Genomic DNA, 14,361 nt, shown 5'->3' with positions numbered 1-14,361 from the left:
CCCCAAATAAACAGCTTCTGAAAAGGTATATTCTGCCAATGTTTTTTTGCCTAGACCTAGGGATCAAACCTTGGATCTGATCCTAACACAAGGGTCTCACTTGCTTGAGGGCTACCCCCAGAGCACATGGTAGCCACTAGCCCTTGGTGGGGGAACAAAATTCAGAATGTTATTAGCAAGAATTTGGCTCTCCCATTGGGCTCTGGAGTAAGGGTCAAGCACCAAACAGATCACCGAGCATGTGCAGACAGCGAGGCTAACAGGATTTGTAGATGGAAAACTTTCACGGCAGCTGGATAGCTTGAGGGGCTAAGTAGTAAGCCTTTGATCCCGAAGAACTTACCCAGCCAGCATCAGGTCAAGTCTCATCTCAGCCAGAAATCTGGGAAGGGTGGGAAAGCACATTGCTAAAATCTGGCTGTGTCGGGGACAGGGGGTTCATTTCGGGGGAATGTAATCAAAGTAAAGAAATGAGACTCGTAAAGCTTGCTGGCAGGGGAGGGAGGATTCTGGGGAGGTTGGAGGGGTCGAAGGAGGGACACTGGGAAGGGGACAAGAGGGTGAGTGTCAGAGGAACTAAGGGAGAATGGGGGCAGAGTTGCCTGTCAGCCCCACATTCTCCCCTTCTGTGTGTGCCGGGACCTGGGGGTCCCCTACTTCTCTAGTGGTGTCTGAGCCCCTCTCACTGCACCCCTCATGTGAGCAGGGGTATGGGAGGAGCTAGCCTGCCAGGGGGTGTCTGAGCCCTGTTCCCATTCCCCTGGGCATGTGCCAGGATTTTTTATTGGGGGGGGGGGGAATGTGTCCACCTAAGGGAACCCCTCCCCATGTGCGCCAGGTTCTGTTTTATATTGCGGTAGCACCTAAGGGACCCAGACATGGACCCAGACCCCATCTGCTAGGCACTGTACAAACAGAACAAAGAGATGGCTGCTGCCTAGCGCTCACAATCCTCATCCCTACCTCTGGGTAATTTGGATATAGCTTAACTCCCTTCAAAGCTGGTGGGAAGCATCTACCAAGGGAAATCTGCTAACAAAATAGCCTACGGTTTGTTCTGGATCAAATGGGTCTATGTCTCATGGGTCAAGTGGGTCTATGTCACCAATGGGCAAGTGGCTGGCCAAAGAACATCTTTCACTCATAGCTACAGGGATTGAATAATCCTTCTGATCCATCTGAAAATGGGGAAATAAAATCTCCAACTTCATTTGAATGGTCGGATTCACAATTCATGTAAACAAGTGATCAGAATAAGCAGGGCAATTCTGCAGCAACTAATCTGTTCGTTGAAAGATAAAAGTTCTGGTTGGCTGCAAAACGCTTTAAGAAATCCACTCCACCCTGCACCTCCAGCTATGAGCAGATGCCCTGTAAGGCAGCATACACAACGCCGACTCCCAGCACAACTCGGACAGGAAAATTGCACCACCACTTTGCAATTCTATAGCTGCTTCCATCCAAGGATCACAACACACACATGAAGCTTCACAATAGCCCTGAGAGGCAGGTATCATTCACAGGTGTAGCACATCAGTGCTTCCCCCAGAAACCTCTGCTAACAAACTTACAAGGACAGAGGGAGCCAGGGAACAGGAGAGATACTGGAGTCTTCCAAATGCAAAAATATAGCAAGTTTTCTGCATTGCACAATACCGAAATAATGAGGAGTTAGTTTACCGTCAGCTATTTCAAATAAACAATCCCACTGCTTGAATGAGGGCCAAAGTAAAGCTGAAAAATACGAAGTCTCTACACCACCCTTTACTGCAAAGCCAGCCTGACTTTTTCTTTTCCTTTTTTATTTTTAAAAACATGAGCCAACACATGTGTCTGCTATTATGTCTCATGAGCTTGCAGCAGCAACAGGATTCAGAGGGAGCCCTGGGGCATAGCGAAGTCGGTGCAAAAGCCGAGTGCCCCATTAGGCAGAAGTGCTTTTTGCTGGGAAGCGAACAAAAATCATCATCTGTCTCTCACCAAGGTTTGTGGTTGATGGTAGAAAGGATGGTCCAGTGGTCAGGGCGCTGGCATGGGAGACCCAGGTTCGGTTCCTGCTCCACCAGAAAAATTCATGCCTGAGAGACATAGTTAAGCTGACCTAAGTCTTGGTGTAAATGCTACTAGGTCGTTTTATCACATGGCATCGTCAACCTAGTTACTGCCTCTCGAAGGGGATGGATTTACGGAAAATCCCCTTTCAGTGCTGTATCAAGTGTCTACGCTAGAGTCAGTGCTACAATGCTGTAGCCCTTGTAGTATTGATATACCCTCAACACCTCAGTCCTCCGTCTGTAAAATGGGATAATGATAGCACTGCCCTATCTCACAGGGGGCTGTGAGGACAAATATGTTAAAGATTGTGAGGTGCTCTGATGTTACAGTAATCAGGGCCATATAAATCCCATAGACACAGACATCTGTGGGTGGCTGGCCCAGCAAAGGCTGCTCTGGAAAGGGTTAAGCTCGCAAGGAAGCTGGAACATGGTTGGCAGCCAAACTGGAGGTGGCCAGCCAAAAGACAAACATTGCTGTTGTATTTCTCCCAGCTGTTCAGGGCCAGCTAACCACTCCCTCTGTGATCTGTCCCACACTTAGCACTCAACAGCACCAGAGAGGAGATCTGCAACATTACAACCACACTTCAGTTACATTTTGTTGCTTAAACGTGACAACTGTGGCAAGGCTAATTTCTGATCAGTTTCATGCATATTCTATTTGAACACATTTTTAGACTCCTCCGATCTAGGTGGCCTGGTAGTCTGAGCATAGGACTGGGAACCAGGAACTTCCAAATTCTAATCTCACCTCCAACACCTACTCCCCTCTGTGGTCTGGGCAGTCACGTGGGCTAACGTTTTCACAAGCAGTGTCTGATCTTATATGCTGCAGTTTTTGTGTGCCCAGCATGAGACGTCTTAGGCCTGATTTTCAGAAGTGCTGAGCACCTGCAGATCCCATTGATTTCAATCAGGGTAGAGGATGCTCAGTCAGGATCAGGCCCTAGATAAGGGTAGCTCCTCCTGACAACACGAGCATTTCTTTCAATTTCATGGCAGAAACACCAAGGAAGATTATTTTACCACAGGAGCAATGATGCAGGACTTGTTTGTTTCACCTCGGGGTGGCTGCCTTCACATCAAATAAAATGCAGTTGCAAAGCATGTTGAGTGGAGCATTTAGTGGACCCGATAGCAGGTAATATTAGCATAAACACCATTCGGAAAAGGATATAATCCTTGAGGTTTTCATTAACAATTTGGGGGGCAGAAAGATTTGAGAATAAAGTTCCAACCCACTGAAAATTTAAATACACACACACACACACACAACAACCCTTTGTTGTGTCCAAGTGATTCAGGGACAACTTGAGGGCTCCTATGGGAAATGAAGAGGGTGGAACATATTTACTATTCTTTTCATTTTAGTATGCGACCAAAATGTGAAGCAGAAAATAAGCGTCCAAAGAGAAAGTTGTTGCGGTGAGCTGGGCAGCTCAGGAGATCGCAAACGGGCAATGGAACCTTCTCCCTCAAGTTCGCTGGCTTAAATCCAGCCTGAGTTGTGACTGAAAGTTATTAACATCCCCGGGTGGGCTTCCTGGGGCAGAGACTAGCTTTGTGTTCTGTGTTTGGACAGCACCTAGCACAATGGGGTCCTGGCCCATGACTCGGACTCCTGGGACCGCAGTAATACAACAACAATCTGAAGGTTGTTTGAGGACTTGTGTGAAATGAGTTTGGCGAACTGGGTCTCAGGCCATTTCTCAGGAACCCACATCACAAAGAACACCACTAGTGGGTCACTGATAGTGGATTATCCACTTGCCCCTAGAGCGGCTCCTTCCAGGGCAGGTGTGTGGCAGGCAAGCAGGCTGCGTGAAGGAGGCTTGAGCTGATGCAGCCCAGGCTGCACCTGTTCTGTTGAGAAGGGTTCAGCTATCCATAGCTGTCAATCTGGCATCTAAATTCCCATTGAAATGAGAATAAAAATATCAGAAGTATGCAGTGGCGGGCAGGGGCGGGTGGTGGGAGTGGGGAAGGAACCTTATGAGAACCAGCTGGTCAGTCTGTCAAGCTATTTATATCCCGTCCATTACCATGTATCAGTTCCACATGCCCCTGGGAAAAGTACCTATCTATTTTGACTAGGTGCTTGTATGGCCCCCCTATTACCATAGTATGAGGGGCTCACAATCCTTATCATACATCCTCGCAGCACTCCCAGACGCCTGGCAGCCCCTTGCCTTTATACTGACGCAGTCCGCGATAGTGCCAGTTAGGTTGGTGGGTTTTCCATCTAGAATAGCCTTAAAATCCATGCAAAGTTACAGTATTTAAAATTTTTTAACAACTTCTTCTCCCAACTTCCCAGAGTCCCTGGCTTTCCCTATTCCTATAGGATGCCTTTCCATCTCATACCATTCACCCCAACATAAAAAGGCTGATCTGGCTCCCACTGAACTCAATAGGAAGATGCTCATTGACTTCAACAGAAGCTGAATTGGGACTTCACCTCCTTCATAGATATTTCCCACAGTGTCAGGAAACCTTACTGTCCTTTTCCCCGCTCAAGACAACCACGTACATACAAACTGAAGCATCTGAAAGTGTTTAAAAAGTATTTTGGCATTTTATTAACTAGATCAAGTTAAAAAAAACTCAAAGCCTAGAACTATCTGCTGTGTTTCTCTTTCCAACAGAGAAGCTGAGACACATTTTACTGGCAAGAAGGACATTTTTACAAGTACCCGTAGGGAGAGTTAGATAAGCAGGCTACCAATGCCAGCGTGGAATCAGAGGCCTCTCCTTCACCTCTGTTTTTTTGCCCATGAAATCCCAATTTGCAAGCTAGGAAATGAACGAGGGATACCATGACCCACCCACTTGGGATTCAATCAATAGCCCGTCTAGTGTTTATGTCAACGGAACAGAGAGAGACACTCAGCAAAAAGGCAGAATGGAGCTGGCATTTCGGAGGGTCCTTTTTAGCGAATACAGGAAGTTCAAAGCCAGATAATGGAACTCTAACACAATGAACCGCTGACGCTAAATATAAACCAACTCAGGGCAAGAACTTGAGCCTTTGCTTTACAATGGGCGGCAAGACGATCACTATCGCACCACCTTCTCAGTTAGAATAACTGAAAACTTTATTGCCATTACTGGGTCTGGAGGAGGGATTTATCAAAACTACCCCAGGGCCCTACATACTGCCCAACCACGGTCCCACTGGGTTGGTGGAAATTGACTTAGAATGGAAACGAGAACTTAGCGCAAACTTTTCCGTTCCTATTATGTCTATCCAGGCATTTACACTGTGTTCATCACTGTGATACTGACAAACCTACTCAGGGATTCAATGCTCTAGCTATCCCATGCATGGAACTGCCATTGACTTCCCCAAGAGTTCTAGATGTACAAAAGCTGCAGTTACTAATCCCAGAGTCTCCTCCCAACACACTAATGGGCAAAGCTTGCCTATCCCTAAACCAATCAGACCTGCAGGCTGGCATTTCAAACCTCTATTCACAAACAACAGGGTCTTCGATTTACAAAGCTACCTCCCACTTGCTTAACCAAGAATGAAGAGGCAGCATTTACAGGAAAATCCATCTATCACTGCAACATCTGAGTACCTTACTGAGCCACTTCAAGCAAGGACACTGTTTTTATATGCTGGTAGAGGGAAAGTGAACTTCTCCACCAAGACCTTTGGTACTAGAAGAAGAGAAGGATTTGATATAAAAAGTTAATACAGAAGATACACCCCAGCCCAGATCTACACACTGTAAACTGCTTGTGGGAATCTTATTCAGGCTAACTTCATGCTCTGGCTACTGATAAAACAAATTGCATGTAAATACGGTGCTAGAAACAAGACTGGTGCAATCACAGTAAAGTGTTATTAGTTTGGTGGAAAGTGAAACATTCAGCAGGCGTGTGTAGTTACTATTCAACTCGGAGTCAACTGTCTTTCCGGCCTCACTACATCTGTTAAGCAACAGCAAAGAAATTATTTCCTTACTCTCCAGCATGTACTTCTTGGCAATAGGCAAAGACAGCAGCCGGATGTGACCGACGAGGAAGCCCCAGGTATGGGACTTGGAGAGCGTGGTTTCAGGTGGCGAAGGGCTATACGGCTGCATCACGAAGTACACAGTTAGCAAGATTAAGCCCAGGGTAAGCAGGCCCTGTGAGAGAAAACAGGAAAGTGATTAATTACACTGAAAGAAGGAGACGTCTTCAGAATGGAAACTTTCTCCATCCAGGTATGAAGAAGGGTTCTAGTGTCTGAGCTGCGTGTGTTTTAACTTCCACTGAGACACCTCGTTTAAACAGCAATGCTAGTCACATACAGGTATAGACTTCTCATTCAGTTCCGTCCACTGGAGCTGTACAAGAATGAAGATAATTGGTATTTAAACAAACATCTGCAGACATGAGGGGTTGTTTTTAACACTTAAGTACTAACATTCTCCATCAGAAAAGCCAGGGATCTCCATGAACAGTTCTAGACTCCTAGTCTCTAATCAGATATTTTGCGCTTCCACAGCATCTTTTATGCAAGGATTTCAAAGCACCTTGCAAGCATTAACCAAGTCTCAAAACACTCCGGTGAAGTTACTTCATTGGTACAATCAGCCAAAATAAGCCCCAAAGAAATCACAGTGAGTTGACAGAACTAGGAATACAAACCAGAAGACACCCCCGTCTCACTACGTAGCATTTGTGTATTCTTGGGAAAGACAAAACAGGACGACTTTTGATGACAAAAAATCTTTAGAATCCGTTGTAGAAGAGGACAATAAAATTATATCCAGTAGTATTTTTAATGGGAAATTTCTCATCACTGTAGCAAATATCTGACCACTCCCTACTGGAAATTGTCTCCTTACCCACCACCCCTACCCAATAAATACCCCTACTTTGAAATTATGTAGCACTTTCCCGACAAGAATCTCAAAGCACTTTCCCACCATTAAACCTCCTGAGGGGTGCATCTCCATTTTACAGATGAGAAAACAGATGCGGACAGGTGCAAGGTCAATGGGGAGTCTGTGGCAGAGCCAGGAGTACAACACAGATCTCGAGTCCCTACCCTGAGCTTTAACCACAAGTCCCATCCTTTCTCTATATTAATCACGCTAGGAAACTAAAGTTTCCACTAAAAGTGCTGATGTGATGAGTCTTCATTAGCTCAGAGGCGCAGCCACATTCTTTAAGAGGGGGATGCCTAGATACTCATTTTTCAACACACTGGGGGCAGTTCCAAAGCTCAGTCAACATATCTTCTTCAAGCAATCTCACTGGAGAATGGGTGCAGGGATATGAACGTGGCTAGTTATAGCAAAGTCAGAGAGACTCCAAGAAAATCATAGAATCACGGAAATGTAGGGCTGGAAGAGACCTCACAAGGTCATCTAATCCAGCCCCCTGCACTGAGGCAGGACCAAATAACCTCAAGCACTGCAACATCTGTTCTTTAAAACCACCAAAGAAGGGGATTCCACAACCTCCCTTGGAAGCCTATTCTACTCTTGGGGGAATTCTGCGCCACTGCACAATGCAGAATTTTGCAGGATTCCCTGTTTCCCCCGCAGAATTGGACCTGCAGAGCTGCTGGATTCTGCAGAGTCCAGCTCGCAGTAAGTGGAGCACCAGCCTGGCTGGGCTGGTGGCTGCTTGCTCTGCTTGATCCTCATTCTCCCAGGGATGGGAGAGGGCCCCGAAGACCCAGCTCTGGCAAAGGATGAGGAAGGGCTGGGCTGCACCACACCATGTCCCCTGGCAGGACAGTTAAGAAGTTGGGGGTAATAAAGGCTCTGGGAGTGCTGGTGCCCGGGCTCTAGGGGGAGGAGGGTGCTGGTGTCTGGGTGTGCCCACTGCTGGGCTCTCGGGGAGGAGGGTGCTGGTCCCTGGGCTGAGGGGTGCCCTGTGGCTGGAATCTGTGGGGGAAGGGGGTGATAGTGTCAAGGCAGAGGGTGCCCCGCGGCTGGGCTCTTCGGGGAGGGGGATGCTGGTGTCTGTGTGCCCCACAGAAGTCCTCTCCAGACCCCTCCTCCCCCACCAACTGGAACTGGGTTGTTGTAAGGGTTTCTTTAACTCTCTACTCCTGGGGGAATCTTTCTTGCTGTTGTCTGTATTGTTGACATACTTGTTGACAGGTATTTTGAAATAAATTACCAAAATACTTGAAACCGGAGTGATTATATTGTGTTGTTTTAACAAATAAAATATGCAGAATTTTGCAGAATTTTTAATTTTTGGGTGCAGAATTCCCCCAGGCGTACTATTTATGCTTAACTATTCTTATAGTTAGAAAGTATTTCCTAATATCTAACCTAAATCTCCCTTTCATCCCTACTGATGAAGCCCATTACTCCTTGTCCTACCTTCTGCATATATGGAGAGCAATTGATCACTGTCCTCTTAATAACAGCCCTTAACATATTTGAGGACTGTTATCATGTCCACTCCTTCACTCTTCTTTTCTCAAGAGTAAACATGCCCAGGTGTTTTGGTTTTTTTTAACCCTTTCCTCACAAGTCAGGTTTTCTAAACTTTTTAGCACGTTGGTTGCTCTCCTGTAGATTCTCTCCAATTGCCCACATCTTTTTTAAAGGGTGGAACCCATAATCAGTAGTGTCACGTAGAACAGGACAATTAATTCCTTCCTTCCTTCCTATTGGGATAGTTTTCTGTTGTGCCTTTATTATTTAATCATGGGGAAATACAAGCTTCAGTTGCCATTATGTAGAGCAAGAACGTCAAACCCTCAAAAGGCATGTATAAATAAGCGTCAACATCTCCCATCCCTGCAGGTCAGAAAGATGGCTTACCTTGTAGAGAGCCATCAAGAGAGGGTACCTGGGGGGTCCCCTTTGGGGCTCATTCTTTTCCAAAAGCTGCTTGACAAACTTCTCAATGGCTTTTTCTGACATTCCACACTGGTGTCCAGTCTGCCTCACCAGGTCAATGGTCTCTGATAGCTTGTCATAAATGCTGAGTTCGCTGGCAGAAAGCTCCATGGCCACCAGTGAAAAATCCCTGTGAGGGGATTGAACACAGTCAAGCAACAAGAAACCTCCAGAAGTGCCCCATCACCCCCCGCCCCTCCCGAGCCCAAGGCCACCCTCCACAGAAAGGTGCACTTCCTCAAGGTTCAATGAGAAAGGAAGGCAGCACAGCTACAAAGCTGGTTGTCGCAAAAGAAAGCAATAGTTCATTCAAACATCAAGGGAGTTCGTCTGAGAGCAGTTAGCTGTAGCCTTAACCTCCTTTGTTGCATCTGCGTCTCCTAGGGGTCATAAAAAAGAAGAAACTATAGCCGTATGGGTCATGGAATTTAATAAAGATACTAGGCAGACAATGGAGATAAAAGGCCAGATCCTCAGATGGTGTAAACAGGCGTAGCTTCACTGAAATCCATAGAGCTACATCCATTTACCCAAACTGAAGATCTGGCCCATAAAGCGTACTGCTTATTGAAGGTCACTGGCAACACTATGGAAGACAATAAGCATGTGCACTGGCCAAGCTGTCTTCTGTTATAGCTTTAGTGAGTCACTTATTTTAACCAGACACCTCTTTTGTTCATTAAATCCCTTGTCCCACTGTCCTGTTCCTTGTTAAAAATAAGTCGTGTGGGTGAGTGGAGGGTCACGATTTTATTATTCAAATTCTTACAATTTAATTCCAAGGCCAGCTCATCGTTGGGTATTGGCAATACGACATCTGCTAGCTGCAAGCAAAAAGAGTTCCCAGTAGAAAGCTCTTCCTTTACGTTTCCTTGAAACTGATTCGCGTATAGCATCTCTATACAACCAAGTACTACAGTGAGAGACTCATCACAAATACAAGAAAGAGACAACATGGCTTTTGAGGGCAAAAACAACAAGGAGTCTGGTGGCACCTTAAAGATGAACAGATGTATTTGGACATAAGCTTTCATGGGTAAAAAACCCACTTTGTCAGATGCATAGATCAGGATTCCACTGTACTGGGCACTGTACAATGGGGATGGGCTGTAGAAATACATAAGGAAATAAGCCTTTTCGGATTGTTCCATCATTAGAGAGTCACATAAAAACTTGTGAATATCCTGCACTGGAGGGGAGGGGACTGGATATAGGACCTTCCCCTAGCTCTTAATTCTGAGCTTGGAAAATTCTATTATCCACTAGACATGGGCAACCAAAAATCTATTTGGAGAGAGGAAGTTTAATCACATACAGCCCAGCACAGAGGGTATTTTCCTGCATGTGAAAATCCTAGGTGTGCAGACTGTTTCAGGCTCACCCCAGGCTGAGAACAGAAACAGGGCTCCTGCCTCACTTTTGTTCTCAACACCACCCAACAGCAGGAGCGGATAGCTTGTCCACGATGTCATGAAATTCCTCCTCTGGCTCCGCTCAGTCTGATACACCCCCTACAGCATTATTATGAGATCAGTGTACATGGCTAATTACACATGTATTCGCTGACCAATCGCTCAACTCATCCGGCATTTTAAAAACCACAGATCAATTCGGCAGCTTGTCCTTGAGGGCGCAAAGGGCAGCACAACTCAGTGAAGCAAATATTTTAAATAGCAACTCATTTTTGCTAATCCTCCCCCCACAAGAAAAAAAGATTCAAGAAATCACATTTCCTTGTTAGGCAACCAAATCTGAAATCTGGTTGTACTTTAAGTAGTCATCTGAAAATGTTTCCTAGCCTGCCAGCTTTAGCAATTAACTAGAACCAAGTGATGACATTTCTAGCCTCCATTCCTGCCCTATCAGAAACACTAACAAGCAATCTTAAAAAAGATGGAATGGGATATATGCTACACCACACTGCCAGCTTGCTGTGCTTCTTGTCATACACCATTCTCCATTCCTCATGCTTATTTATGACCTGATCAGGCAAATGTTTACTACAAGATGTAATTAGTTCTTACTTTTATGAGTAGCACCATTGAGTAGTAAGCATTCTGGGTGGGATTCCCATAGATATTTAGGTGCCTAACTCTCACTGATTTCATGGGAGTTAGGAGCCTAAGCCCCTTTGTGAATCCCACCCTACATCCAGGAGCTAGCATGGGGAAGATTGGATTGTAGAGTGCAAGCTCTCCAGGAAAGGTACCTTTTCTACTTGTGTGCTAGCTGCTTTACAAACAGCTGGCTCCATAACAATATTATTTTACTGACTCTTTCATTTATATAATACACTGATTCACGAACTAAGCAAGAGCCAAAGCATCTGCAGAAAATTAAACTGTCTTTGCTCAACTTTTATGATTGTTCTAGTTGCCTTGGCACTGGAACCGCAAGTGATGTACTAAATGGATTGAAAGGTCATTGGGCCTCGCTGTAGCTCCTGTATAGCTCTTTGTATCATTTGCTGAAATGCCAAGCTCAATCCTGCGAGCCCTCCACATAAAGAATTCCAGTGAATTCAATGAGAGCTGTACACAAAGAGCTTGCAAAATCGAGCACTTGTTTTGTAACTTCTGACAGCAATTCCATGCAGCAGCTCACGACAGATATCCTTACAGAAAGTGTCACATCGTGCAATCTTTCTCCTCTCTCTAGTAGCAGAAGCTCATCAGTGTCAAAAAAGCTGAGATATGTCATAAGAATAGCCCACTCTATATGAGTATCCACTATTAGGGAGCATAATTGAAGGTGACACCTACAAATCATACTACCATTGAAAACCTTTCACATTTCCTTAACAAAAGTCAAGAGTAATCTGTGTTCTCTACTGGAAAATAAAATCCTTTTCTAACATTGTTTTAAAAATAAACGATGTCTTAAAAAATATCCATCATTTACTTTCAGATCAATGCAACATGATTTATGAAATAAGAATGACAGACTAACTCTTCTACTTAGTTGCTATATACATGTAGGAAATAAATCATCTATATCTTATTCGGCTAAGCCTACTAGAGAAATAACAGTCTAAGTTTTGTTTTGGCCCTTTTTTTTTTATTGGAAAGCCATCAGGTTTACTGTTCTTATTACTATAATTTAGTACTTCTTTATGGTAGTGAACCAGGAAGAATCAGGGACCCATTGTGCTAGGTGATGTACAAACACAGCAGCAGGGAAGGTTCCTGAACTAAAGAATTTACAGTTTAAAGCTCCAATCCTGCAAATATTTATATATGAGATTAAAGTGATTCACATGCAGCTATTTTCAGGATTAGAGGTCTGCTCAAGCCTAATTTTAAAGCTGGACCAGAACCCAACCCAAGGGAAGGACGACTGACCTAAACCCAACCTGAATGTGTTAAGTAGACTCAAACCTGACATTTCACCCTGAGCCTGTGTCAGTGCTGCATCATCCTTGGGGCTCAGCCTGGTGGGGGCTTCCCACTCCCTATGCTTGGTGCTGGCAATCTGGCCACCTCCTGCAGCAGGAGAGGGAGTGTGACTTGTCAGCACACAGGAGCTGCAGCATACATAGCACATTGATGTGGCAGCCAGCAGGAGTGAGGCACACAGTAGAACAACGCGCCGAGCCCACAGGCAGGAAGAGGTGATCAGAAATTACCAGACCTGGGCCAGACACCTGTAGCCAGGTCCCATCAGGTTTGGGTTGGGGTGCAAGGCTCTATTCAGGATCATGCCCTTAGGTTCCAATCCTGCAAACATTTAAACATCTGCTCAACTTCATGCATGTGAGCAGTCCCATTGACTTCAATGCGAATGCTCGTGCTGAAAGTTAAGCGTGTGCATATGTGTTTACAGAATCTGGGCTTAAGTGGCAATCTATTTTAAGAGATGTTATTGGATTAAAAATAATTTTTAAAAGACAAGTATCAAGGGGTAGCCATGTTAGTCTGTATCCACAAAAACAATGAGGAGTCCAGTGGCACCTTAAAGACTAACAGATTTATTTAGGCGTAAGTTTTCATGGGTAAGAAGTGGGGTTTTTACCCACGAAAGCTTATGCCCAAATAAATCTGTTAGTCTTTAAAGTGCCACCGGACTCCTGGCTGTTTTTTTAAAAGACAAGTTTCCTCACCTACATTACTAATAAGACCCCAAGTTGTTAAATCTGAACAAATTTTAAAAATCAAATTTACCTTTCACCATTTATGCTGTTGGTTTTGCATCTGTGCCTCACTCTGCATGAACAATAGGGGAAAAAAAGCTAGATCCCATCCTGCACCTGAATCCGCACAGAGCCCCGTTTAAGACCATGGGGATTTGCATGGGGGCAGGGCTCCAATTGCAGCATCAGAGCCCTTGTCAGCATTTGGCTCTCATGCAATAGCATGCTGGATTGCAAAACACGACAGCAATAACTTGAAAGGCCAAAAACAAACAAACAAAAAAAACCCCTAAATATTTGCCTTGAAAATTTGTTCCTTAATTAGATTACTTCTGCTGACACCAGGTTAGCTTGAAATTTTGTATTTTGGTACAATACTTAAATTTTGGACCTTCGTTGCCTGAGGGTACCCCCTTTAAGGGATCACTTCCCCTCATCTAGAGCTAAAGCGCAAACACTTGCAAGTTGGTTTGTTATTGAACTAAGGCCAAGGCCTTTTCTCTGCTCCACACTTCTCATTTTTCCACAGTTGGAGAGCAGCAGGGGTAAAAAGGGAACTATGACACCCAGCAGCTGGTGCAAGGGCACATGGGCTCCCTAACTGGGATTTGCAGCAAATGGGCAAGGTGCCCTGGGAATCTGTCTGTACCTCCACTTGCCAGGTGCACCTGGGCCATCAGGCTCACCCCTCTGCCCTGCCCCCAGCACCTTCACCACCCCGACCCAGGCTTCCCCTTCATTATCCCCATTGCCCCCCTGCCCTCTCCTTCCCTCCAGTAACCCCACCCCTCTGAGCCCCCCCTTCCTTCCTGCCTCTCTCCATGTCCCGTTACCCACCTTCCCCATCCCCCTGCCCATTACCCACCCCTCCTGCCCCAGGACCTTCCCCTCTGCCCTAGTACTGTCCCCTCTGCCCTTCTACCCCACCACCTTCCCCTCTGCCCCCCTCCTGCCCCAGGACCTTCCCCTCTGCCTCAGTACTGTCCCCTCTGCCCTTCTACCCCACCACCTTCCCCTCTGCCCCCCTCCTGCCCCAGGACCTTCCCCTCGGCTCCCCTCCTGCCCCAGTTCCCCTCTCCTCTGCCCCATGACCCCTCTGCCTCCTGACCCCTCCCCATTACCCCTCCCGGGCCGCTCCTTTCGGCCCCATTACCCCGTGACCCTCCCCTCCTGTACCCCTCACCCCATCCACGCTCAGGCCCGGCTGCTCCTGCCTCCGCCCGGCGCTTCCTGCTTCCTGCTGCCGAGGCCGCAGATTGGCCGGGACTCTGGCGCGAGGAGCTGCGCAGCGCCGCCAAGGCTGCCCCGGGCC

At 46.1% G+C, this 14,361-nt stretch overlaps 1 protein-coding gene across 9 annotated transcripts in view; it reads right to left on the bottom strand.

The window, feature by feature from the left end:
- Positions 1 to 14,361, bottom strand: part of C4H6orf89 (chromosome 4 C6orf89 homolog) — a 45,079-nt gene extending 30,718 nt beyond the window's left edge. The window contains exons 1-6 of one of the 9 annotated variants that reach the window (XM_039535786.1): positions 14,233 to 14,361; positions 13,081 to 13,122; positions 9,690 to 9,744; positions 9,278 to 9,300; positions 8,843 to 9,050; positions 6,028 to 6,193 (exon numbers count right to left, since the gene is read on the bottom strand). In XM_039535786.1, the coding sequence (XP_039391720.1) occupies positions 6,028 to 6,193; positions 8,843 to 9,050; positions 9,278 to 9,291 (388 nt within the window). In that variant the 5' untranslated portion in view covers positions 9,292 to 9,300; positions 9,690 to 9,744; positions 13,081 to 13,122; positions 14,233 to 14,361. Of the gene's footprint in view, positions 1 to 6,027; positions 6,194 to 8,842; positions 9,051 to 9,277; positions 9,618 to 9,689; positions 9,745 to 12,550; positions 12,622 to 13,080; positions 13,123 to 13,698; positions 13,754 to 14,232 lie in introns of those variants that run through there. The other 8 variants (XM_039535789.1, XM_039535790.1, XM_039535785.1 and 5 more) reach the window with 8 other exon arrangements.

Source organism: Mauremys reevesii, linkage group 4, assembly GCF_016161935.1.
Source record: "Mauremys reevesii isolate NIE-2019 linkage group 4, ASM1616193v1, whole genome shotgun sequence".
Lineage (NCBI taxonomy): Eukaryota > Metazoa > Chordata > Testudines > Geoemydidae > Mauremys > Mauremys reevesii.
This window is presented reverse-complemented; position numbering and strand designations above follow the sequence as displayed.